The sequence below is a fragment of the Saccopteryx bilineata genome, chromosome X (assembly GCF_036850765.1).
Source record: "Saccopteryx bilineata isolate mSacBil1 chromosome X, mSacBil1_pri_phased_curated, whole genome shotgun sequence".
In the NCBI taxonomy this organism is placed as follows: Eukaryota; Metazoa; Chordata; class Mammalia; order Chiroptera; family Emballonuridae; genus Saccopteryx; species Saccopteryx bilineata.
This window is the reverse complement of record NC_089502.1, coordinates 95248873-95275051: the sequence shown is the minus strand read 5'-3', so window position 1 is coordinate 95275051 and position 26179 is coordinate 95248873. Positions and strand designations below refer to the sequence as shown.

Genomic DNA, 26179 nt, shown 5'->3' with positions numbered 1-26179 from the left:
GGTCACATGAAATTAGGTTCAGATACAGTCTCCACTAATTACCATGTAATTGTGGGTGTGCTAGTTGACCTCTCTCTGCCTTGGTTTCCTCATTGATAACGTGTCAGTAATAACACCTGTCAACTAGCTTTGTGATGGTGAAGTTAAGTAATGTATATAAAGCCCTTAGTAAAGGGTCTAGCTCATAGAAAGTGGTCAAAGATGGTAGTTAAACTGTTTTTTTATTTTTATTATTATTTTTTTTCATTTTTCCGAAGCTGGAAACGGGGAGGCAGTCAGACAGACTCCCGCATGCGTCCGACCAGGATCCACCCGGCATGCCCACCAGGGGGCGATGCTCTGCCCCTCTGGGGCGTCACTCTGTTGCATCCAGAGCCATTCTAGCGCCTGAGGCAGAGGCCAGAGCCATCCTCAGCGCCTGGGCAATCTTTGCTCCAATGGAGCCTCCGCTGCAGAAGGGGAAGAGAGAGACAGAGAAGAAGGAGAGGGGGAGGGGTGGAGAAGCAGATGGGCGCTTCTCCTGTGTGCCCTGGCTGGGAATCGAACCCGGGACTCCTGCACGCCAGGCCGACGCTCTACCGCTGAGCCAACCGGCCAGGGCTTAAACTGGTTTTTTAGCATTTTTTTTTTTTACATATCTAAATATTGCCTCATCAGCAAGATTGTGGGTCTCTTCTTTAGGGCAAAGGTTGAGTCTTATGCTTATTTTAACTAGTATAGCTGGTACAAAGCTAGGGATATAGTAAATGCTTAAGAAACACTTACTTGTTTGACCAGGTTTGTGATTACCCAAAATTACTTACTTTAAAAGAAGGAAAGAACACTGATATAAAATTGTGTTATTCCAACACTTATTTTAACCAGCCCAATATTTTGCTTTGTTATGAGCAATTTGGGACAGACTTGTGGTAACCTGAGTGTGTGTGTGTGTGAGTGTGAGAGGATGTGGGGGCTGATTGAGGTGCTGGGGATGGATTCTCAAAGGAACAGAGCCAATCTGCATCTCACCATCCTAATCACTGCCTCTAGTTTTCTTCCCCCAGCCTCTGACTGGGGCTGTTCATCTGCTCAGGGAAGCTGTTTTTGTCTGGCTCCGCTTGGCAAGGCTACTCAGGCCCTTCCCCTTTCTTCCAGGCTGCCTTCACTATAAGAGGAAATGAGGCCTTTTCTTTTCTTTTTGATATTGAATAGTTAATTTTTTTTATTTTCATTGAGGTTCAATTGATAAATAACATGTTAGTTGCAGGTGTACAATATAATGATTCAGTATTTGTATATATTGCAAAATAATCACTATAATAAATCTAGTTAACATCTGTTACCACAGAGTTACAAAATGTTTTTTCTTGTGAACTTTTAAGATTTACTCTCTTAGCAACTTTCAAATATACAATACGGAGTTGTTAAATATAGTCACTTGGCTGTACATTACATCCCACAACTTATATATTTTATAACGGGAAGTTTGTACCTTTGACCCCCTTTACTTATTTCATCCACCACCCCCAACCCTCCCTCTACCTCTTATAACCACCTATCTTTTCTGAGTGTCTGTGAGCTTTTTTTTTTTTCAGACTCCACATATAAATAAGATCATACATTTGTCTTTGTCTGTCTGACTTATTTTACTTGACATAATGCCCTCAAGGTCCACCCATGTTTTTGCAAATTGTAAGATTTCATTCTTTTTTGTGGATGAATAATCTATTATATGTACCATGTTTTCTTTGTCTATTGATGGACACTTAAGTTGTTTCCATGTCTTGGCTATTGTAAAAAACGTTACAATTTGAAGACAGGAAGTGCATGTATTTTTCAAATTAGTGTTTTCATTTTCAAATAAATACCTAGGAGTGGAATTGCTGAATCACATGGTAGTTCTATTTTTAGTTTTTTTGAGGAACCTCCATATTGTTTTTCATAATGGCCGGACCAGTTTGCATTCCCACCGACAGTGCAGAGAGTTTCCTTTTTTCCTTATTCTTGCCAAACCTTGTAATTTTTTGATAATACCCATTTAAACTGATGTGAGGTGATATTTCATTGTGGTTTTAATTTGAATTTTCCTGATAATTAGTGATGTTGAGCACTTTTAATATGTTTGTTGGCTGTTTGCATGTCTTCTTTGGAAAAATGTCTAAATGGATCCTTTGCCCTTTTTTAAATTGAGATTCTTTTTACTGTTAGGTTGTGTCAGTTCTTTACATATTTTAGAGATTAGCTCCTTATCAGATATATGATTTGTAAATATTTTCTCTCATTCAATAGATTGTCTTAAAACAAGAAAACACAAACAGAGTATTTTTGAATTCCCTCTCAGAATTTCCTTCCAGTGCATCATGCTTTGCAAGAGGCAATTGACCTGCCTTTTATAAAATCCTGGCAAAGTGTTCAAGTTCAAGCAGCAAATTCAGGATAGTGGTTACCTCTGGAGATGGAGGCAAGGGCATAAACTCTGAGAGAAGGCTTCAATTGTACCTGAAATGCTATATTTTTTGCAGGGATGTGGAGTACATGTGTGTTCATTTTATTATATATTTATTATATCATATATTGTATTACCATGAATATATTATCTTGAATTTGTTATTTATCATTTTCATGCTTATGTCATCCATATATAATACTGTATTTTTTTAATATTTTCAGACTTTATATATATGGAATTATCAAATTTTGTGTGCCCTTCTACTACCTATTTTCTTTGCTTGAATTTTTTTGAGATTTGTCCATATTAAGTATATGTAATTTAAACCTATGTATTAATATTCCATTTTATAAAGAAAACACAATTGAGGTATCTTTTCTGCTATTGGTAGACATTTAGATTGTTTCTTATTTTTCACTCATACAAACACTGCTATAATAAATCATCTGATATATATATAGCTCCTTGTACACAACGCAAAAGATATTTAGGGTTGGACTTGCTAGCCTGTAGGTCATATACACCTTTCACTTTGCTAACTCATTTTGTCATAATTCAGAGGAATTCTTCTACTTTACTTTCCTACTAGCTGTGTGTTTGTGTTGATGTTGGCCCACATCTATGCCAGCCCTTGGTAGCATATTCTGGGCTTTTACCTTTCTGTCCTAGTCCCAGAAAAGATGGGAGAGGAACGAGAAAGAGCGATGGCAAAGTTCTACGATTAGGAGGAGAATGTCAGCTCTTAGGAATTTTCGATACATTTATTTTAATGAGAAAAAATTTTTATTCTGTTGTGGTGAAAATAATGTGAGACTTCTTTGGGAAAGCACATTTTTACTCTGAAGTAGAGGAGCTTTTCCCCCCATTTGCCTTCTTTGCAAATAAGTAGAATAGACCAATTAGCAAGCAAATGCTCTAAATGTTCATTTGTGGTAATAGTTATTCTAAAATGTTTTAAATAGAGTGGAGCACTGGGTTTATTCTTATTGCTTTTCAAAGTTTCGAATTCATTAAAATGAATTTAAAATGTGACACAACTTTATGGAGAAAAATTGATCATAATTATTTGCCACTCAGTGCATTTTGTAATGGGAAAAACAAATGAGAAAAATTGTGTTAACCTTTTAAAACAAATAAAGTCTTAAAGAGTAAATTTGGCCATCTTATGTTGTCTTTTGTGTTCACAGGTGGGAATGGATAAATCCCATGGAGTGCCTGCGGCAGGACGTAAATCTGGAATAGCTGAAATGTTTCTTGGGCAAAAGCCAAAGCCTAAATACAGTGAATTTCCTAAAGCAATGGGGAGTGCAGTACCATCCTGGGTAGCTTTTGATAAACAGGTAAGTCACATGATATTAGGAGAAATGCAATCTTAAAATGTCATATGTACTAAATATTAAGTAGATTTGAGGAAATAAGAGTCCTTAATGTAAATGTTAAGGCTAGTTCTTCTGAAAAACACATTCAAGAAGAAAAATACCCTCAACAAAGAGAAGTTATCCCTGCTCCTGTTTCTGACCAGGAGCATTGGTTGCAAGACGCCAAATGTTCACCTTTATTGCTAATGATTATCAACCTTTCTTTCTTTCTATTTTCTTTTTCACTTTTTTTTTTTTTCATTTTTCCGAAGCTGGAAATGGGGAGGCAGTCAGACAGACTCCCGCATGCGCCCAACCGCGATCCATCCGGCATGCCCACCAGGGGGCAATGCTCTGCCCATCTGGGACGTGGCTCTGCTGCAATCAGAACCATTCTAGCGCCTGAGGCAGAGGCCACAGAGCCATCCCCAGCGCCCAGGCCATCATTTTGCTCCAGTGGAGCCTGGGCTGCGGGAGGGGAAGAGAGAGACAGAGAGGAAGGAGAGGGGGAGGGGTGGAGAAGCAGATGGGCGCTTCTCCTGTGTGCCCTGGTCGGGAATTGAAGCCAGGACTCCTGCACGCCAGGCCGACGCTCTACCGCTGAGCCAACCGGCCAGGGCCCTTTTTCACATTTTTTAAAGTTAAATTTAATGAGGTGACATTTATCAATAAGAGTACATAGATTTCAAGTGAACATCTCTATGGCGTCTGAGCTGTTGCTTGTGCTATGTGCCCATCACCCAAAGTAAAATCATTTTCAGTCACTTTGTATTTGTCTTTCTTTACTCCCCTCCCCCCATCCCCCTCCCTGGTAACCACTTCACTTTTATCTATGTCCATGAGTCTCAGGTTTATATCCCACCTATGTGTGAAATCATACTGTTTTTAGCTTTTTTTTTTAAATTTTTTTATTTTTCTGAAGCTGGAAGCGGGGAGGCAGTCAGACAGACTCCTGCATGCGTCGGACCGGGATCCACCTGGCACGCCCACCAGGGGGGATGCTCTGCCCACTGGGGCGTCGCTATGTCGGGACCAGAGCCACTCTAGTGCCTGGGGCAGAGGCCAAGGAGCCATCCCCAGCGCCCGGGCCGTCTTTTGCTCCAATAGAGCCTCGGCTGCGGAAGGGGAAGACAGACACAGAGAGGAAGGAGAGGGGGAGGGGTGGAGAAGCAGATGGGCGCCTCCCCTGTGTGCCCTGGCTGGGAATTGAACCCAGGACTTACGCATGCCAGGCTGACGCTCTACCACTGAGCCAACCGGCCAGGGCCAGCTTTTTCTGATTTACTTATTTCACTTAGTATACTGTTCTTAAGGTCCATCTATGTTATATAAATGGCAGTATGTCATCATATTAATGGCTGAGTAATATCCCATTGTGTATATATATGTACCACATTAATTAATTATTTTAAATTATAGTTTCCATTCAATATTATTTTGTATTAGTTTCAGGTGTATAGTTTAGTCATCAGACAATTATAATTTACACAGTAATCCACCCTATATTTCCAGTACCCACCTGGCACCATGCATAGTTATTACAATATTATTGACTATGTTTCCTATGCTGTACTTTACATCCCTGTGACTATTTTATAACCACCACTGTATAGTTCTCAATCCTTTGTCTTTTTTACCCAGTCCCCCAGCCTCCTCCACTCTGGCAACTGTCAGTCTGTTTTCAGTATCTATGAGTCTTTTTCTGTTTTGTTTGTTCATTTATATTTTTCTTTAGAAAGTGAAATCATATGGTATTTTATCGTTGTTTCTCTTATCCTTTCTTTCGTCTCCTCCCCTGGATAAGATAAGCTGTTCTTCTCTAGACACTAAGAGTCTGGTCAGGCTGTCACTTTTGCTTAGTGAATTATTATTAATTAATTTTGTTTGATTCTGAATTTGCCTTTAGATAGCAACAGAAAGATTAAGATTCCTTCTCTTCTTTGCTCCATACTAATATGGCTCCCCATTGACCAAGGGTGCCATGGCAAGAATTGTAGAAGTGAAGGAAAGAGGTGCCATTATTAGAGTCTGAACTTCTTAATGTCTATGTTTATATAGATAACACACACAAATATATTGGCATATTGATGTTTGACGAAGGCAGTCCATTTGAATATCTTAAAAAGGGACTGAGATCAAGTGGAAAAAAAACAACAACCAAAAACAAGGTGACCAGTTGTTTCTCATTGCTATATTTATCTACAACCTTGTATGACCGCTCCATGTTTTGTTTGTCAAAACAGAGCCAGTTATTATATTATTTAGGTCCTGTAATTAAAACATAATTCAGGGCTAGGTAAAGAATTCAAACCTTAGTACATTAATAACCAGGTGGTTTTTAGCAGCTTTAATGTGGATTGGTTGACAATACTTTGATTCCAATTAAAAAGTCTTCAAATATAGTGCAAGTGACATATCCCAAGTGACCAGCATCAGGGTTCAGCACTTAGAGCACTTATCTTTTTGAAGCTCAGTTCTGACACTTATGGAGATCTAACAGATTGTAGGGAAGCTTCTTTCCTGGGAAACCATCTTTGCTTTGAACATGGACCAGTATTTCTCTCTCTCTCTTCTTTTTAAAATTATTTTCAGTACTTGACTCAGTGCTGGACTCAGAATTCAGAAACAAATCTGGGTTGATGTACTTGGATGGATCATTCATGGTTTCCTGTTAATATCAATCTTAGAGGTGTTTGCACATAATTAGTCCAGAATATTTAATTTGCAAGGGTCAAAGAAGAGATTCGACTTTTTGTGTCAAAAAGAGAGTGATTTACAATAGTTGAAACTAATTTACTACTGAATAAGTAATGTTGTAGGCCACAAAATATTAAAATATCTTCTTGAATTGAAAATTGAAAATCTTTTTATTTTATATTTTTCTCAATATGTGATATGTGCCTTTCAAGCCTATTTTGCAGCTCTTTAATTACTTATAAAATTAGGTAGAATATTTCATGAAGTTGGAATAATTTTAGCTTCTAACTACTTGAGAAAATGAAGAGCTTGCTCATTTCAGGCCTAACTAAATGCAGCATAATTCTTTCAGTTATTTTGTTGGTCAACTTCAATTAAATATTCATTGAGTTTTAAATGGAACACTAAGGACATGAAATATTTACATACTGTGATGAGATTGTAAACTACAGACTGGATTCTGGTTAATAGCCATAGCAAAAATTATAAAGCACTTTCTAGATTCGTGATTCAACAAAACAAGTCAACACCTTTTAATCATTTTTCTTAAAATGAGATCTTTTCAACTCATTGACAGCTTTTCCAATAGCTTTTAATCACAGCATTACATCTAGAGTTATAGTCTCAAACAATGCAAAGTAGAAATAAAAGCAGTTCCTTAGAAAGTAAATCAAAATTAATATTTGTACTAGATGCTTTTGGTGCCCATCCAGATCCACATTGAGAGTGGGGCGCCCATCTCCCCCCGCTGAAGCAAGTGCTCTTGGCCAATGAGCATTGCATCACCCAGAGTGGCCTGGGAGATTACATTGTCCCCTTTACCACAAGAGGGGGCAGCAAATGGCTGAATGGTTTGTCCAGTAAAAAGCTGAGCTTCTTCAAGATGGACACCCCATTATTCTGATATAGGCTCGTAGACCCTGTGCATCCAGCCAAAGCAAAACTTCACACGAGAAAGCATCCTTGCTTGGCTCATTTCTCTTCCCCTGCCAGGGGTCGTCAAACTTTTTATAAAAACCGCCCACTTTTGCAGTGCTGGTCGACCGGGTCCCTACCACCCACTAGTGGGCGGTCCAGCTTTCATGATGGGCCAATTGCAGCGCTGTTTGGTTGCACGGTAGGGACCAGGTTGACCAGCAAAAGTGGGCGGTTTTTATAAAAAGTTTGACGACCCCTGCTAGGTTTCTCCTATGAGTATGTCTGTAACAAATCACATGCACCTAAATCCCTGTTTTAGGCTCTGCTTCTATGAAGCCAAGACTAAGGCAACATTCTGATCTTTATGTATAATTCTGAAAATGAAAGTGACCATTAAAATGCTCTGGTCAGGATAACGATCAGATTACAAGCAGAAAAGATGCTATGTGTAGTCACCAAAAAGAGCCAGTGTTTACTATCTTATATGACTCGCACTGTAGACATTTCCAGCTGTTTATCTTTTATTCCCTCTCCTTGCCCCATTCTCATGGAGAGAACACCAGTTTTATTCAGGCTAGAGATATGAAGACTTAAAAGTGTTCACTTCCCCAGGCTCCTTACAGCTAGGGCTGACCACATGACTCACCTCTGGCCAATGATATATGAGTTAAGTTTTACTGGGTGTGGCTCTTGGGAAAGTTATTTTTTAATTGAAAAAGTCAGGCTCAGCTGGTTTGTTTTCCAGCCCTTCGCGCTACCTTTGTTTTCTTGTTTGGAACTCAGACGTAATTTTTCAGAGCACAAACAGCCACCTTGTGAGCTGCTGCCATCATGGAGCCACCATTTTTAGGCCTAGGCTGTCTTGCTCTGGACTTCTTGTTACATGAGAAAAGTCAGTCCTTATTTCAGAGATTCTCACCCCAGGGAGACCTTTGAAAATGTGTAGAGGTGTTTTGGGTTGTCACAATGACTGGGAGCAGTACTGGACTAGGTAAAGTGAGCAAGGTACTTGCCTTGGGTGCAAAATTTAAGGGGTTCCCCAAAACTCAGTAATCAAACTAAATATCATTTTAATGAAATATATTTAAACATCAAAATTAATATAAAAATTTATGATAAACAAAATGCCAACATTTTGCATAAAGACAGGATCAGTAACTGCCATGCTTAGCTATATTGGAGCCTGAGGCAAGAGGAAAAATCAGTAACACTGATCCTATCTTTATTTAACTTTTGGCATCATGGATATATATATATATATATTTCTTTTTTTTTTTTTTTTTTTTTTTTTTTTTTGCATTTTGGTGTTTTAAATCACTTTGCCCTAGAGCCAGTCCTGACTGGGAAGTGCTAGTGATATTCAGTAGCTGGGGGCCAACCATGATTTTACATCCTACAATGTGGAAAGGGATATGGCCATTGCATACTAGAGAAATGTTTTACCTAAAATGTCAATACTGCTCCTATTGAGAAACGCAGTTCTACTTGCTTAAAACTCTGGCATTGGGAGGATTTATGCAAACAGCCAAACATAATTTTGCCTGATGATATGCCCACCTTCTGAAGACTAGTTATTTTATTGAATACATTTAAATATAAGCAAACACCTATTCATTCACACCAATTAGTTGCAGCCATAATCCCAGATAATCCCAGTACCTCTACAAGGAAGAAGCAAATCTGGATGACTGTTCTCATTCTCTAAATGAGGAATCATTTATAAGAAGTGGCAGGGGCCAGGGTTCTGAGGCTGTGTGTTGAAGGCACTGGAACTGTCATGTAATGTTTACCTTAAAAGTACAATAGCCAGTAAAATGGAAAACTTATTTTTACCAGTAATAATTAGTTTATTCAGGAATGGCAGAGGAATTGCAATTTTGGACATGGAAACTATGGCAAACCATAGGCAGGTTCAGAGAACAAAGGAAGGGAGTGTTACTTTATAGAGAAAAAGGAGGAAGTTGGGAGGGGAGGGTATAAGCAAAAGTTCATTGGGGGAGAATGAGAATTCAGGGTGGTGATGGCTTCTCATTGGCTGAGTTGTGGCATTTCTTTCCTTTTCCTTTCTTTTCTTTTCTTTTTTTTTTTTTTGTATTTTTCTGAAGCTGGAAACAGGGAGAGACAGTCAGACAGACTCCCGCATGCGCCCGACCGGGATCCACCTGGCATGCCCACCAGGGACGACGCTCTGCCCACCAGAGGGCGATGCTCTGCCCCTCCGGGGCGTCGCTCTGTCGCGACCAGAGCCACTCTAGTGCCTGGGGCAGAGGCCAAGGAGCCATCCCCAGCGCCTGGGCCATCTTTGCTCCAATGGAGCCTCGGCTGCGGGAGGGGAAGAGAGAGACAGAGAGGAAGGAGAGGGGGAGGGGTGGAGAAGCAGATGGGCGCTTCTCCTGTGTGCCCTGGCCGGGAATCGAACCCGGGTCCCCCGCATGCCAGGCCGACGCTCTACCGCTGAGCCAACCGGCCAGGGCCGTGTCATTTCTCATTGACTGGGTTGTTCCTGGACAAGGAGAAATCTTCCTCCTGCTATAGTAGTGAAGTAAGCCTATTCCTGTTGGAGAGTACCAAGTATGCTTCTTCCTGCTGGAGTTTGCAGAGGGCAGTGTGTGAGAGCTCTCCCTTCAGGGCTTCCCAACACTGATGATTTTTAAAAAATTAATTTAATTTATTGAGGTGGCATTGGTTAATAGAATTACACAGGTTTCAGGTGTACAATTCTACAAAACATCGTCTGTATATTGTATTGTGTGCTCACCACCCCAAATAGTCTCCCTCTATCACCATCTATCCCTTCTCTACTGTCATTCACCTCCCCCACCCCCTTTCTTTCCTGCAATTCCCACACTGTTACCTGTGTCTATAAGTGTTTTTTTTTACTTTGATGATTTTTTAGTGAAGTTTTCTTTATTTGTTTTCACATATCTACCTGTGATTGTATCTTAGTCACTTTACCCCTTTGAGCCTCATTTTTGTTACTATAATGTGGGGTTTGGCTAGCTGATCACTAATGACATTTCACCACTAACAGTATATGTCTAAGACTTTAGTCTTACTCTATGATATTTAGCTTATGACTAAAAGCAAATTCAGCTTGTTCATTGTAGAACTGAGCCCAGACACTGGATCTCCTGGTCTGAGGTTTTTTTCTAATTATATCAGGCATTTATTGCTTCATTATTAATTTAAATTTGGCATTTATTAGTTCATGATATGCTGTTGTTATTGATATGATCTATCATTAGCTGCTGTTATAAAAAGAGTAGTTAGAAATTTTCAAATGACTGAATGTTTTTATGTGACTTTTATCTGGATGTTAAGTACTATTTCCATCGACTCTACAATTATGCTTTAATTATTTTTTTTTTCATTTGTCAGTGACTCCTCTTGAGCCTAATTTGTTTGCTATTTTGCAAATGACTCTATATAGCAAATGGTAGGATAAAGGTTGATCCTATGGAGTATGCATGCACTTAAGAAAAAAGAATGTATATACTTTATTTAATTTTTTTCATCTACTAAAAACATAATTACAATCAAACATACTGACCACCAAATTAGAATTTTAATAACTTTGCATTGTCATTTGATTTGTGGTGAACTGATTATTTATGTAGTATTGTGTGAATCTCTATGCTTTGAATAATATAAAAATAAAAATTTAAAATATAATTTGATCTCTTAGATAACCTTGATTTTTTTAAATTGAAGAAATTGAGGCCCTGGCCAGTTGGCTCAGCGGTAGAGCGTCGGCCTGGCGTGCGGGGGACCCGGGTTCGATTCCCGGCCAGGGCACATAGGAGAAGCGCCCATTTGCTTCTCCACCCCCACCCCTCCTTCCTCTCTGTCTCTCTCTTCCCCTCCCGCAGCCAAGGCTCCATTGGAGCAAAGATGCCCGGGCGCTGGGGATGGCTCCTTGGCCTCTGCCCCAGGCACTAGAGTGGCTCTGGTCGATGCAGAGCAACGCCCCAGAGGGGCAGAGCGTCGCCCCCTGGTGGGCAGAGCGTCGCCCCCTGGTGGGCAGAGCGTCGCCCCCTGGTGGGCGTGCCGGGTGGATCCCGGTCCGGCGCATGCGGGAGTCTGTCTGACTGTCTCTCCCCGATTCCAGCTTCAGAAAAAAAAAAAAAAAAGAAATTGATTTATTACTCATTGTAGTAAGGGAAAGCACACACCCTTAGTAACCACAGGATATCTAAGCAAGCAGATGTTAGAAAAGACTTACTATAGGATTTAGGCTTGTGTAAGGTAATTTTGGGGAGGGATTAAGGAAATTGGGCCTTGCTCTGAATTGGTTGCTATTAAGAATTGGAGGTGGCCCTGGCCAGATAGCTTAGCTATCTGTTCGGCGGGCCGCATGGGGCCCGCGGGCCGCGAGTTTGAGACCCCTGGCTTAGAGCATCGTCCCGAACTATAGGGTTTGCCGGTTTGATCCTCAGTTAAGGCACATACAAGAACAGATCAATGTTCCTGTCTCACTTTATTTATTTTATTTTTTTCTGTATTTTTCTGAAGCTGGAAACGGGAGGCAGTCAGACAGACTCCCGCATGCGCCTGACGGGGATCCACCCGGCATGCCCACCAGGGGGGGACGCTCTGCCCACCAGGGGGCATGCTCTGCCCCTCCAGGACGTCGCTCTGTCAAGACCAGAGCCACTCTAGCGCCTGGGGCAGAGGCCAAGGAGCCATCCCCAGCGCCCGGGCCATCTTTTGCTCCAATGGAGCCTCGGCTGCGTGGGAGGGGAAGAGAGAGACAGAGAGGAAGGAGAGGGGGAGGGGTGGGGAAGCAGATGGGCACCTCTCCTGTGTGCCCTGGCCGAGAATCGAACCCGGGACTTCCGCACGCCAGGCCGACGCTCTACCACTGAGCCAACCGGCCAGGGCCCCTGTCTCACTTTCTCTCTTTCTTACTTTCTCTCTAAAATGAATAAAATAAAAATATTTTTAAAAAAAGAAGTGGAAGTGCTTCTCTGATTGTGTATCAATAAGTCTCACTTATAAGGAGAATAGACTCAAGTGAGGCTACAGCTAAAATTGGGAGAAGCGGCTGTCACTCCTGTGAACTAGGATAGGTGGGTGTGTGACATTTTATGGCTTAGACAATGTTCATGTTCTGTCTGTGTTCAAATGCAGTTATGGAGTGTTCTTGTTTTTGTCTTGATCCATCACAGTCACAGTCTGGCCTTGTCTGAGGTTGATGTTCTCTGAAAGTATTCATGTTCAATAGAAGAACACCAATGCTTTGCTGTGGCTGCCTGCCCAGCTTGTAGTGACACCAAGGCCAGCTGATAGTGCCAGGCTAGCTCTTGATTGTCAGGGGCTTCTTTCTCTTTCTCATCCAATACCAGCCAAAAATTTTAATTTTCTTGCAGGGGTCAATGAGCAATCAAGTACATTAGAATTTCATAGGATTAGCAAAGAAAATTATGAATACAGATTCTTGAAATCTTGCCTAAAGCTAATTAGGAATGTTATAAAATATAATCAGAGTATACAGAAATAAAATACAATTAAGTTTTAAAAGTAACTGGAAGATATGTCAGTTTTTAAATGATACCCAAAACTTTAAATGAAAAATTTCCATAGATTTATGTAATTTCCAGATTATTTGAATTCTATCAGAATCATTTCACATAAAACACCAAGATATGTAATTATAATACAATGTAATTGCAATATACTGCAGTTTAAATCCTGTTTTATGTTACAACTGCATAAATCTTTAGCTATTTTGTTCTAAAGAAGAAATCAAAAAAGTTGCCTGAAATCAACACATCATGCCCAAAATTTCAAATTATGCATTCTGCAATTATCACCAAGAGTAAAACACAAGATTACATTATTTAAATGTATGTTAAAGTGTTATAGTTTCCAATTTCATCATACAACGTGGGTTTGGTTTTTCTTTTCTTTTTTTTTTTTTTGTTTTAGTCTTTTAAAATTTAAAAAGCATTTAATAAAAAAAAACCCAAATTTGGAATAAATGTTTTTGGAATAACAAGAATGAGATTCACAAATGAGTCTCTTATTAAAGAAGAGTTCTTCTCCTCTTCTAAAACCAAGAATTTAGTTATTAAGACAAAATATTAAGACTCTGCCCTCAAGCCTAACATTAGCCCAAAGTTAAAATTGTCTTTTTGAGGTTAAACTTAAGTAGATTTCACTCCTTACCCATTAGAGTGGATATCATTTTAAAAGATTGGCAAATATTAAAGTTTGGCAAGAATGTGGGGAAACTGGAATTTTCATACATTCCTGGCAGGAAAGTAAAATGATACTACTATTTTGGAAGGCAGTTTCTTAAATAGTTAAACATATAATCTTTACCGCATGATTCAGTAATTCCACTCCTTTATATCTTTCTAAGAGAAATTAAAATATATGTTCAGATTAAAACTTCATAGCGTCATTATTCATAGTAGCCCAAAACACGCAACAACCCCAGTGTCCATTACTGATTAATGGGTAAACAAAATGTGGTATAGCCATATAATGAAATCATTAAGCAAATATATATATCAGTGGTTTTCAACCATTTCACACTTGAGGACCAGTCACCTAGCCAGCCAGAAACAGAAACATGTAACAAGTAAAGCTTTATCTTACTGCACATAACAGTGCAACATGGCACAAACTGGTGCTTAATTTCCAGACTCCACATGTACGATGCATTGAATAGTACACATCATAAGTTTGTCTGAATGCTTTTTGTCTATTGCACCTGATTTGTAAATGCTCTGCATGGTGAAAAAGGTTGTTCGAACAAGCCTACATGTTCCAAAGATATCTAAGAAAAGCTCAACAGTATTTTCATTGATGATACAGGCTGATAATGGCAGTCATCCTGAGCATAAGTGAATTTGGCTAAGGTCATTGGATTTATAATCTTCATACAACATCAAGGTAATTAACTTTTGCAGACTGGCATGAAATTTCTGGCAGAGTGGCGGTTGAGAAACACTGATATATATTACCATATGAACAAACCTCAAAAACATACTATCTGAAGTCCTAGAAAAGGCAAATATATCAGAGAAAGCAGATCAGTAGTTGCATGGGGCTGTTGGTGGAAAAGAACTTTAAGGAGACGATGGAAATGTTCTAAACTAGATTGTGGGGATGGCTATGCAACTGTATAAATTTATGAAAAGTTGTTGAACTGTATACTTACAAGAGTTAAATCTTATACTATATAAATTATAATTTAATATATTAGTTATATAGGACTTCCACCATAGACTGGGTGCCTTAAGCCACAGGAATTCATTTTCTCACAGTTCTGGAGGTTGAAATCCAAGATCGAGGTGCTGGGAGAATTGGTTTCCCCTAAGGCCTCTCTCCTTGGTTTGCAGATGGCTGTGCTCTTGCTGCCTCTTTACTGAGTTGTCCTCTGTGCACACTGATTATGTTTTGGACATAAAATCTTTGCTGTGTATAACATTTTAGTTCACAAATTAGTTGCTATTTGATTTTTTTACTTATAATTTAAACTGATTTATATTTTGTTCTGAAATTTTAATCTATAATGTTTATCTACCCTATAGTAAGCATACTCTTTTGATGGTGGATAATAGTACAAATACTAACTATATAATGTATTCTTTTATAATGTATTCTTTTAAAAAAATGTTTTGAAATAATTTGGACTTATAAAAAAATCACAAAAATGGTTTAAGATATATAGTTTCTATGTACTTTTCCCCCAATGATAACAAAGAATATAACCATAGTATATTCTCAAAGCATGGAAATTAACATTGGTATAATACTGAATTTACAGACCTTATTTGAATTTCGCCAGTTTTTAGATGCACTCATTTTCTCTTTAGTTTTATAGTTCTATGAAATTTTATCACATGTATAGATTTATGTAACAGCCACCACAATCCGAATACAGAATAACTGTATTCCTTTAGGATTCTATTGTTTGCGTCTTTATTTTAATCAACTTTATTGAGAAATCTTTAATTTTGCAAGTTAACTTTATTGAGATGTAATTTATAAACAAGGAAATGTGCCCATGTAAAGCACAGTTTTATGAGTTTTGACAAATGTATGTACCAACATCCTAGACACTATGTAGAATACCTGTACCACCCCCAGAAATTTCCCTCACACCCCCTTTCATTCAGTTCTTTGCCATTGCTATGACTTCTGTCACCATAGATTAGTAGTTTTGACTGTTTTGAACTTCATGTAAATGAAATCTTACAGTCTGTCTTCTCTGAGGTCTAGCTCACTGTTTGGGATTTAAGATTTGATGCACAGCTTTGAAAACACATATAGCCCTGGCCGGTTGGCTCAGTGGTAGAGCGTCGGCCTGGCGTGCGTAAGACCTGGGTTCAATTCCCAGCCAGGGCACACAGGGGAGGCACCCATCTGCTTCTCCACCCATCCCCCTCCCCTTCCTCTCTGTCTCTCTCTTCCCCTCCCACAGGCGAGGCTCCATTGGAGCAAAAAGATGGCCCGGGCACTGGGGATGGCTCCTTGGCCTCTGCCTCAGGTGCTAGAGTAGCTCTGGTCGCGACAGAGCGACGCCCTGGATGGGCAGAGCATCGCCCCCTGGTGGGCGTGCCGGGTGGATCCCGGTCAGGCGCATGCGAGAGTCTGTCTGACTGCCTCCCTGTTTCCAGCTTTGGAAAAACACACACACACACACACACACACACACACACACACGAAAACACATATGTATATAAACAAAGTGCAGCCAATTCGTGTAATAATACACCATGGCAGTTTTCTGGGTATTTGTATAATTGTTTTCATCTTCTGGATTCAGTTCCGTTTATTTTTAAACATGCTGGTTTTATTTTTTTAAATAAATTATTTTCCTAACCTGCTTCAGAGGTTTTTAAACTTTTAAAAATGTTAGAATTGTGGCCCTGGGCAGTTAGCTCAGTGGTAGAGCTTCAGCCTGGCGTGCAGAAGTTCCGGGTTCGATTCCCGACCAGGGCACACAGGAGAAGTGCCCCTCTGCTTCTCCACCCCTCCCCCTCTCCTTCTTCTCTGTCTCTCTCTTCCCCTCCCGCAGCCGAGGCTCCATTGGAGCAAAAGATGGCCTGGGTGCTGGGGATGGCTCCTTGACCTCTGCCCCAGGCACTGGAGTGGCTCTGGTCGAGACAGAGCGACGCCCCGGATGGGCAGAGCATCGCCCCCTGGTGGGCAGAGCGTCCCCCCCTGTTGGGCGTGCCGGGTGGGTCCCGGTCGGGCACATACGGGAGTCTGTCTGACTGTCTCTTCCCCTTTCTAGCTTCAGAAAAATACAAAAAAAAATGTTATTATTGTCCATATTTTCTACTCATTTTAATTATGCTCTTCTATTTAAATACCTGTTTTGACTATCAAGTTCACTGTGCTGTTTAGTGGTAAGAGTCCTTTTAATAAAGAGGATTCACCAGGGACACATGTCATTATCATAAACCTTTTATCAGAGGTATAAATAATTGAGAGAACATGGTTGCTTAATTGAGCATCAGAAATGGGAAGTGGCAGGGAAGGCATTATTCAAAGGGAGGCAGAAATGCTTAGCTTCACCATTTTTTCAAAGTTGTTTACCTCTCTTCCTCTGTCTCTCAACCTCCTATATTCCCTTCCTCTCCATGCTTGATTTTTTTTTTTTCTTTTTTATTGGACTTGGTCTGTCTCTTCATTCTCATTCTCTTTACTTTCCCAGATTTGTCTTCCTCTGCTTCAGGCCTGGCAATTGCTAGCTTCAACTTTTAGGAGAGTATAACCATCATCATTATTGTCATTTTCGTTACTATTGCCAGAGTCTTTTATCTTCTCTTTGCTGCTAGGATTGGACTCAGGGTGCATGTCTTCCCAAATGGAGTATGAAATGAACTATGTGTACAGTGGTTGGAGTGTCTCCTGGGAAAATGGTCATCCTGCAGCACCCCGCTAATAGAAGGCTCTTTGATGTAGTAGAGAGAGCATGGCTTTTCAATCAGATAGATGGTCCCAGAACCTGGATTTAACCGATGATTACCTATTTTATCTTGGTTATGTTTTCAACCTCATTAGTCGCAAGTAAGAATAACAAACCCAACTTAAGAGGTGTTGTGTGTACCAGATGGACAATGCATGTTAAGTGCCCAGCTCATAGTCAGTAGTCATGAAGAATTAATTCTTTTCTTTTTTTTGAGACTTGGCTTCTACATGGGGTAGGAAGAGTGCTGTTCCTAGGGGAACTGAAATGTTAACTGGGAATATTCTAGTCATTACCTGTGCTGCATGATTCTTGCATTTTTCTTTGGCACGAATTTTGGCTTATTCCAGAAGAATAAGTATGGAGATGCCGCCTTAGAGACCAGTGAGTTCTAAAAAGTAGCCATTAAGCTATTGATGTATTGCTTTTCTTGGTTGTTCCCCAGTATTTCATTTATACTGTGGGTATTAGGTTAGTTTTAAAAAAATCTGTCACTTAAATAAGAGATTTTGTCATGTCTCTTCTATTTTAGCAAATTCGCTTAATGGTCTTTTAGGAAGAAAGGTGATAAATACCTTTATTATTACTTTATTATTTTATTATTTGGAACTAATAGCAGTCAATACTAAACACTACAGTTGTGTTTATATTCCAGTGTTCTTTTTTGTTGTTATTTTTTGTTCCTTTTTCACTTTTTCTTCTTTTCCAACTGAGAGGAGGATAGATAGAGAGACAGACTCCCACATGTGCCCCAACTAGGATCTACCTGGCAACACCTACCTGGGTTCGATACTCTGCCCAACTGGGGCCATGCGCACAACTGAGCTATTTTAGCACCTGGGACTGAGGCTCCATGGAGCCATCTTCAGTGCCCAGGGCCGATGCACTTGAACCAATCAAGCCATGGCTGCAGGAGGGGAAGAGACAGCCAGAAAGAAAAAACTGCCCACTTTTATTTCTCTGTTAATAGTAAAATTTTCTAACCGCTCACAGGAGAAACAGATGGGTGCTTTTCCTGTGTGCCCTTATCAGGAATTGAACCTGAGACATCCACACACTGAGGCAATGCTCTACCACTGAGCAAACCAGCCAGGGGTATCCAATTATTCTGAAATTGTCAAAGATTTTACACTATCATCTAGGTTCTAGAAACTCCATGTAGGCCCTTTTTTGTTTTGTATTTTTTTAAATTACATTTATTGGAGTGACATTGGTTAAAAAGTTTATATAGATTTCAAGTGTGCATTTCTATGATACATAATCTGTATATTGCTTTGTGTGCCCACCACCCCAAGTCAAATCATATTTCATCAACATTGGATTTTTTGCCTTCATTTCTTTTTTTTTTTTCTTTAAATTTTATTTTGTATTGGTTTCAGGCATACAGCTTAGTGGCCCTTTTTATTTAATCAAAATTTTATTTCCTTTATAGTCTACTCTGTTATTTCCCTCCTTTTTAGCTTAAAATATGAAATCTGTTTTGACTTTTTAAAAATTCTATGTCTTTGGTTTTACTTGTTGACTTTTATCTAGTATTTCAGGGCATTTATTTTTGCATTTGTATTTGGGTATCAAAAATAAAACTTTTAAATTCTGGTCCAGTTCGCTTTTACAGTCAGCTTTATTAATTGAAGCTTTAGTTCTCATTGATGTATAATGGGGATAATATTATTGTGTGTTCCCAGCTTTCTCCTTTTCCCCCACACCTTGCTTGCTGAACAAAAATTATTTTTGCTCATTCTACTTTTTCCCCTCCTCCATCCTCTAAGGATTCTTCTGAATTTTTCATTCAGATTTTCAGGCTTTAGGAGATGTAGGTAAGGTAGAAAGACTGGAGAGAGAGAATGGAAAGAGATACCATAGACCAGGGGTAGTCAACCTTTTTATACCTACCATCCACTTTTGTATCTCTGTTAATAGTATAATTTTCTAACCGCCCACCGGTTCCACAGTAATGGTGATTTATAAAGTAGGGAAGTAACTTTACTTTATAAAATTTATAAAGCAGAGTTACAGCAAGTTAAAGTATATAATAATAATTACTTACCAAGTACTTTATGTCGGATTTTCGCTAAGTTTGGAAGAATAAATTTTTATAAATCAACTTACTATAGTTAAATCTATCTTTTTATTTATACTTTTGATGCTCTGCTACCGCCCACCATGAAAGCTGGAATGCCCACTAGTGGGTGGTAGGGACCAGGTTGACTACCACTGCCATAGACTGAAGTGATAGTGAGGAAATATGGGACTTGAGAGAATCCAAAAAGATGGGAAAGGCATTTTGGGGGGGAAGTGTAGATATGGAGCATAAATTGGATCACCTTTAGGGTTTCTTCAGTGGTCTAAGACAAAGTGAACTTTTCATTTGGTATTGAATTGCTTGGCCTTTTATTTGAATATACTGTGATGCTGAGACAGTCCACACTGGCTTATGATTTGAGTTACATCTAAATATCAACTCACTAAATTATATATTTTTCTTTATGTTTATACAGATAAGAAAACCACGATTACCCTTTCTGTGTCACTGATCAGTTGACCTAAGTGTTCTCATCTTCCTTTTATCAGTCTTATTTCCAAAGCTACTGCTACTATCCTAATTTATATCTTTCACCTAAGTAGCCTCTTCAATGGCATCCCTGCCTTCAATCTATTTCTCTTTCACAACTATCCACTCTACTACAGATTTAACTTTCTAAAGTGTTTTAGAATCCTTCGGCCTAATTTTGCATGGCTCAGGGACCACCTATCTTTTGGCTCTTGAACCTTGCTAATGTTATCTCGTCTGTTCTCCCTTTCCCACTAGCCCTCTGCCACACAGAATGACTTGCAGGAACCCACATACCATACACTACCATGCTGCCGTAAATTTGTGCATGCTGTTCCCTCTGCAGAGAATACCCTTCCCCACTGTGTGCAGTTCTTCCTCCATCTCTCAGTCTTGAAGACCCATTTCAGAACTCACCTCCCCTGTGATGGTCCAAGTGATTTGGCACTCCCCTTCCTACTGAGCATTTTCAAACCTTTTTTAGAATAGCCCTATTACTCTTCTTTGTGTCTTCTGCTGAGCTGGAGTGTGGTGGGGATTTTGTGGCAGTTCAGGAAATAATGGTTAACTTGTGTCCTATGAAGCTAGGCAGCTTGACTTCTAATCCCAACTGTCCCATTCTTTTACCTTCAGACCTTAGGTAAATTGCCTAACTTCCTAAACCTTGACTTCTATAAAACAAGGATCACAGTATTACCTATTTTTAGATGTGTTGTGAGGAGTAAATGATATATGGTGTAAAAACACAACACATTGCCTGACTTATTATAACTACTTAATTTGTGGTAGCCATTTTCATTAATGTTTGAATTCTCAGAGTCTAGCACAGGGCCTGACACAAAGTAGGTGCTCAGCAATGTATCCTGAGTGGATTTAAAAAATATTATTGAGCCTTTCCAAATGGCTTTTAGCTTAATCGCCAATGCATTATAATTATTTAGAGGTCCCATACCCTGTTTTGCATTATTTGCATGTAATCTCCCTTATTTGACTATAATTTTTGTAGCTGGAGAGATTGACTCATTAAGTGTTATACCCTCCACATAGAGCTTTGAAATTAGAAGGTGTGCTGTAACTGGTTTGGTCTCTATTACTTTGATTTTGATACAGGAGCCTTTCCATACCAAGTATCCATTTTGTGATTTCAGCTGTTGATGCACTTGTGAGAAGTAAATAACGAACTTTGATACAAGTAGGATAATATAACATACTGGGGAGTCTATTACTATTATTAGTAATTATTAGAACTATAGAATAGATCCTTTCTATTGGATAACATGAAAGACATCTTTAGATAAGATAGCATCGTTTTTTTCTGACACTTTCAGGTGAAGTTGAGCCTTTTAACGTATATATCAAAATGATGGCTCAAAGGAGTATTTTTGCCTCAGTTCTCATATTGTTCCCCTGAATATGTGGTAAATAATATAATATTTGGTAAATTTCATTTATATATTTTTACCAATTTTTCCTTATATTTTATATTGTAGATGCTTTTTTTATTTTGTACCTTTAATATTGAATATTTGAATATTGTTTTCTCTATTCAGTTTATGAAGCTCCATGACTAACAATGTGATTTCTGTTGGATAGAGTGACCCCCTTCTAGTCCTAATTAATTTTCCAGGAAGTCTGACTTTAAGCAGCGGGTCTGAATGTCTTCTCTTAATAATAGCAAGTATTTTAATTGCATTGCTCAATAGATTCCATACGGATATCAAAAGACTATTTTAGATGTGGTTTTGACAGTATCTTTAAGCTTTCAGCATTTCATCCCACACAGATTTATATATTATTCAGTATTTTTATACATTCATTTTTCTCTCCAAAGCTCTGTTATATATACATTATTTTATTAATCTTTTAAATGGTGCCGCACTGTCCTGTGGTTAGCAAGTGCTAATTTTCTAATTTTGGCTGAAAGGTTAACCAGTAGACAAAGAGTTTAATGGTTTGCTCCAGATATGTGGTTAATTAGCAATAAAGCTAAAAGAAGACTACTGTGGCATTTTAGCTACATCTTTCCCCATTTTATGTGTTATAAAATCAGGTCTTCAGAAACAGGCAAATAAAAGTAAATTTGTTGAATGCTTATGCTGTCCATATAGATACACGTCATCTAAATTCTAGATTTAGTCATAAAAATTTGAGCATAAATTAATAATATTTTTGTAGTGCAAAAAATTATTTGGAAGGCATCTTTATAATTTGTATTTTGTCATTTATTTATTCAACTTACCTCACTGACCATCTCTTATGTTCAAAAAGCTAAATGAGATTCGGATTTATATAAATTGAATTTTCTTAAAATAAGATATGCCTATTTAAAGACAGTTTCAGTATCCATAGAAACATAAATTTATCAAAAAAGAGAAGTGCGAGAAAAATGAGAATTTGAAGATTAAAACGTGAGCATTGATATTTAGATGAACTTCTCCAGCTTCACAATCCCAAATAAAATGACTGCAAAATTTTTAAAATATGGAGAAACCATATCAGTTAGTGTTGGAGGCCAGGAGTTCCATTTTCATGCTGTAAAGTTTGAAAAATTTCCACTAGATAGAGTGAAGATGGGATCATATTGAAGAAATATACCAAAACCAATTTTTAATTTCACTTTCTAAGAAAGTAACAATAATTGAGGGGGGTTAGGATAACCTGTAGGGGCTTCCACTTGGCTTCCTTTCACAGCTATTGATGGTTTAAGAGTGTCACTAGGAAGCCCAGGGAAAGTCACACAGAAGGAAAAGCAGGCCCTGAATTAAGGTATTTCTCTGATGTGACAGCCACACACATGAAGGACTGGCTACACATGCTTTGTTCCTGGAGCAGCAGTCAGGTCAATTTATAAAATGTTTATGTGGAAAACTTTGAAGTTTTCCCTGCAGGGGACTGTCTATGACCTCAGATTCCTCCCTAATTCTCTTTCTATCTCTTTTTAAAATTTTGATTTAGAAAATTAAATTTAAGGGAGTGACATTGACCAATAAGAGTACCTAGGTTTCAGGTAAATGCTTCTATAGCATTTGAACTGTTGACTGTGCTGTGTGCTTATAAACCCAAGTCAAATCATTTTCTGTCACCTTATATTTGTCCCTCGTAATTCCCTTCCCCAACCTCTCCCCTACATTCTCCTCCACCTGGTAACCATTTCACTTTTTTCTTTTTTTTTTTAAGTGATTTTTTTTTTGTATTTTTCTGAAGCTGGAAACGGGGAGAGACAGACAGACTCCCGCATGCGCCCGACTGGGATCCACCCGGCACGCCCACCAGGGGCGACGCTCTGCCCACCAGGGGGCGATGCTCTGCCCCTCCGGGGCATCGCTCTGCCGAGACCAGAGCCACTCTAGCGCCGGGGGCAGAGGCCAAGGAGCCATCCCCAGCGCCCGGGCCATCTCTGCTCCAATGGAGCCTTGGCTGCGGGAGGGGAAGAGAGAGACAGAGAGGAAGGAGGTGGGGTGGAGAAGCAGATGGGCGCTTCTCATATGTGCCCTGGCCGGGAATCAAACCCGGGTCCCCCGCACGCCAGGCCGACGCTCTACCGCTGAGCCAACCGGCCAGGGCCCATTTCCCTTTTTTCTATGTCCACGAGTCTCAGTTTTATATCCCAACTATATGTGATATCATATAGTTTAATTTTTTTTCTAATTTACTTATTTCACTTAGTATAATGTTCTCAAAGTCTATCCATATTGTTGTAAATGGCTATATGTCACCTTTTCTTATGGCTGAGTAGTATTCCATTGTATATATGTACCACTTCTTCTTTATCCAATCCTCTATTGAAGGACACTTTGTTTGTTTCCATGTCTTGGCCACTGTGAATAATGCTGTGATGAACATGGGGGTGCATGTGTCTTTGTATACCAATGTTTTTGTGTTTTGGGGTAGATACCCAGTACAGGAATTTCTGGGTCATATGGAAGTTCTGTTCTTTTTTTTAAATTTTTTATTTATTGTTTTTTTAATTCAGTGAGAGGAGGGGAGGCAGAGACAGACTCCTGAATGTGCCCCGACTGGGACCCACCCAGCAAGGCCACTAGAGAGTGATGCTCTACCCATCTGGCGCCTTGCTCCATTGCTCAGCAACCGAGCTCTTCCTAGTGCCTGAGGCGGAGGCCATGGAGACATCCTCAGTGCCTGGGGCCAACTCGCTCCAATCGAGCCAGGGCTACAGGAGGGGAAGAAAAAGAGAGAGAAACAAGAGAAGGAGGGGTGGAGAAGCAGAGGGCACTTTTCCTCTGTCCCCTGACCAGGAATTAAGGAAGATCTTTTTGGTTTGGGAAATTTTTTGAAAGAAGCCAAACAGCACAGTGGCTCTAACAGACCCTCAGTAGCTGCCCCAAGGAACATGAGCATGAAGGCAAGAAGCAGCAGTAAATATACCTCTCTTCAAAATGAATATGCTATTATACATAACCCTAATGATGTAAATCATATGGGGGAACACTTTATATATGAGCCAAATAAAACCCAAACCTGGATGTCAGACCATAGCACTACTTTTTGTAATGGGAGAAAGGAGGGATGGAAAATTATACTTTGAATTACTTAGTTTTTTTAAGGAGTGGGCTGTGCTTGTGCTTTCCTCACCTTCTGACATTTCTAGAACATACTGCCTCCATATGAAATTAAGAACACTTCCTTTTGTTTGACATTAGTATTTTGAGGTTAATATTTTGTGTAAGAATGATTACTTATGAGTAAAGTTAATTCAGCCATAGTGAGTAGAAGGATGTTCACATGTTGGAACTATCCTGCTAAGTAACATTTGCCCCTATTTAAATTTGGAGTGGGAAAAATAATTGCTTGTTTAGTACACCTATTTGTTTCAAATAAAAGCATTTAGGCAAAAAGAAAAAAAGATATCGCTGAATGAGCCTGTAGGTCAAACGGGAAAGGGATTTTGCTGAAGATGGAAGAAATGTGAAGAAACTAAAATATAATACATTATATGTAGTAAAGAAAAATATTGAAACTAGAGAAAATGGAATGAGTGATAGAAAAGGCAAACTTGAGAAACCTCCCAAAATACAGAGGAAAGTGTCATCTATAAGAGCAATGATACAGATACTGAAAGATGGGACAGAAGATGGAGGTCTATTATACAGATAGTTGTCACTAAAGAATTAGAAACTAGATTAAAAGCAATTGAGCCAACTAAGCATACCATAGGAAAATAATAACAAAATTCACTTTCTCAACTATAAAAACAGATCTACAGATGGAAGGATTACTATCTAACAGAGACAATAACAACAACAACAAAGATCAGGACCTGGCTAGGGAGCTCAGTTAGTTAGAGCATTGTCTTGACATTGCCGAGGTTGGGGGTTCATTCCCCGGTCAGGGCACATACAGGAATCAACCAATGATGGTATGAATAAGTGAAACAACAAATAGGTGTTTCTCTCTCTGTCTCTCTTGCTCTCTTTGTGTCTCTCTCCCTTCCTTTCTCTCTAAAAATAAAAATTAAAAAAACTTAAAAACATCAACAATTAGACTTATCCTGGCAATTTTATGTTAATTTCAATGATAAAGCAAAGAAATGACCGAGCATCCTGACAGAAAAAGTAGCTTAACCCCAAAGAAGAATCTGACATCAGATTCTTTGCAATATTATTTGCCAAAAGACAATGAAACAGTATTATTACTTTTAGGGGAAAATGTTTGTGACTCAGAAATTCTAGCCTCAGCCAAGGTGTTATTCATTAGTGAAAGTGGCAGAAAGATGTTCTTAGATATATAATTTCTCACAAATATGCCATCCACATAGTTTTCCTGAGAAAGTTGCTTGAAGATGTACTTCAGCCAATTATAAAGCAAATTAAACAGTTCAGCCATGGGGAAGTCATGAAATAAAAGAATTAGTGTTAAGTAATGGAAACAAACTTATAGGTAACTATAAAATGAACTTTATTTAAATTTCAAAACAGAATATAAACATTTTAAATGTTTATTGGAAGATAAATTAATAATAATACAATGAATCTCAAATATAAAATAGGGGTACAAAAAAAGAAAAGTCTATTACTTTTCTCTATTTAGGTGACTTTCAGTATATATCACCTTTTAGAATTAATACTTGAATTAACAATTCTTTAATAGTTAAAAATAACAATCCAGAGAAAAAAGCTTATCTTTACATCATTTTTACAAGACCTGTGAATTTTCTTTCTTTAACTTTGCTTAATAAACATATATACTTTAACTTTTAACTATGTATTTAAAAATTACTGCAAGTAAAACTACACCAGAACATGAACACTGTATATTTATTGGTGTGAGGTTTTTGTGGC

General features: G+C 38.9%; 1 protein-coding gene across 1 annotated transcript in view; it reads left to right on the top strand.

Moving 5' to 3' along the window:
* EFHC2 (EF-hand domain containing 2) overlaps positions 1-26179 on the top strand; it is a 283160-nt gene that overhangs the window by 13235 nt on the left and 243746 nt on the right. Inside the window, exon 2 of the mRNA XM_066249383.1 lies at positions 3616-3768. Within this exon, the coding sequence (XP_066105480.1) occupies positions 3616-3768 (153 nt within the window). The remainder of the gene's footprint in view (positions 1-3615; positions 3769-26179) is intronic.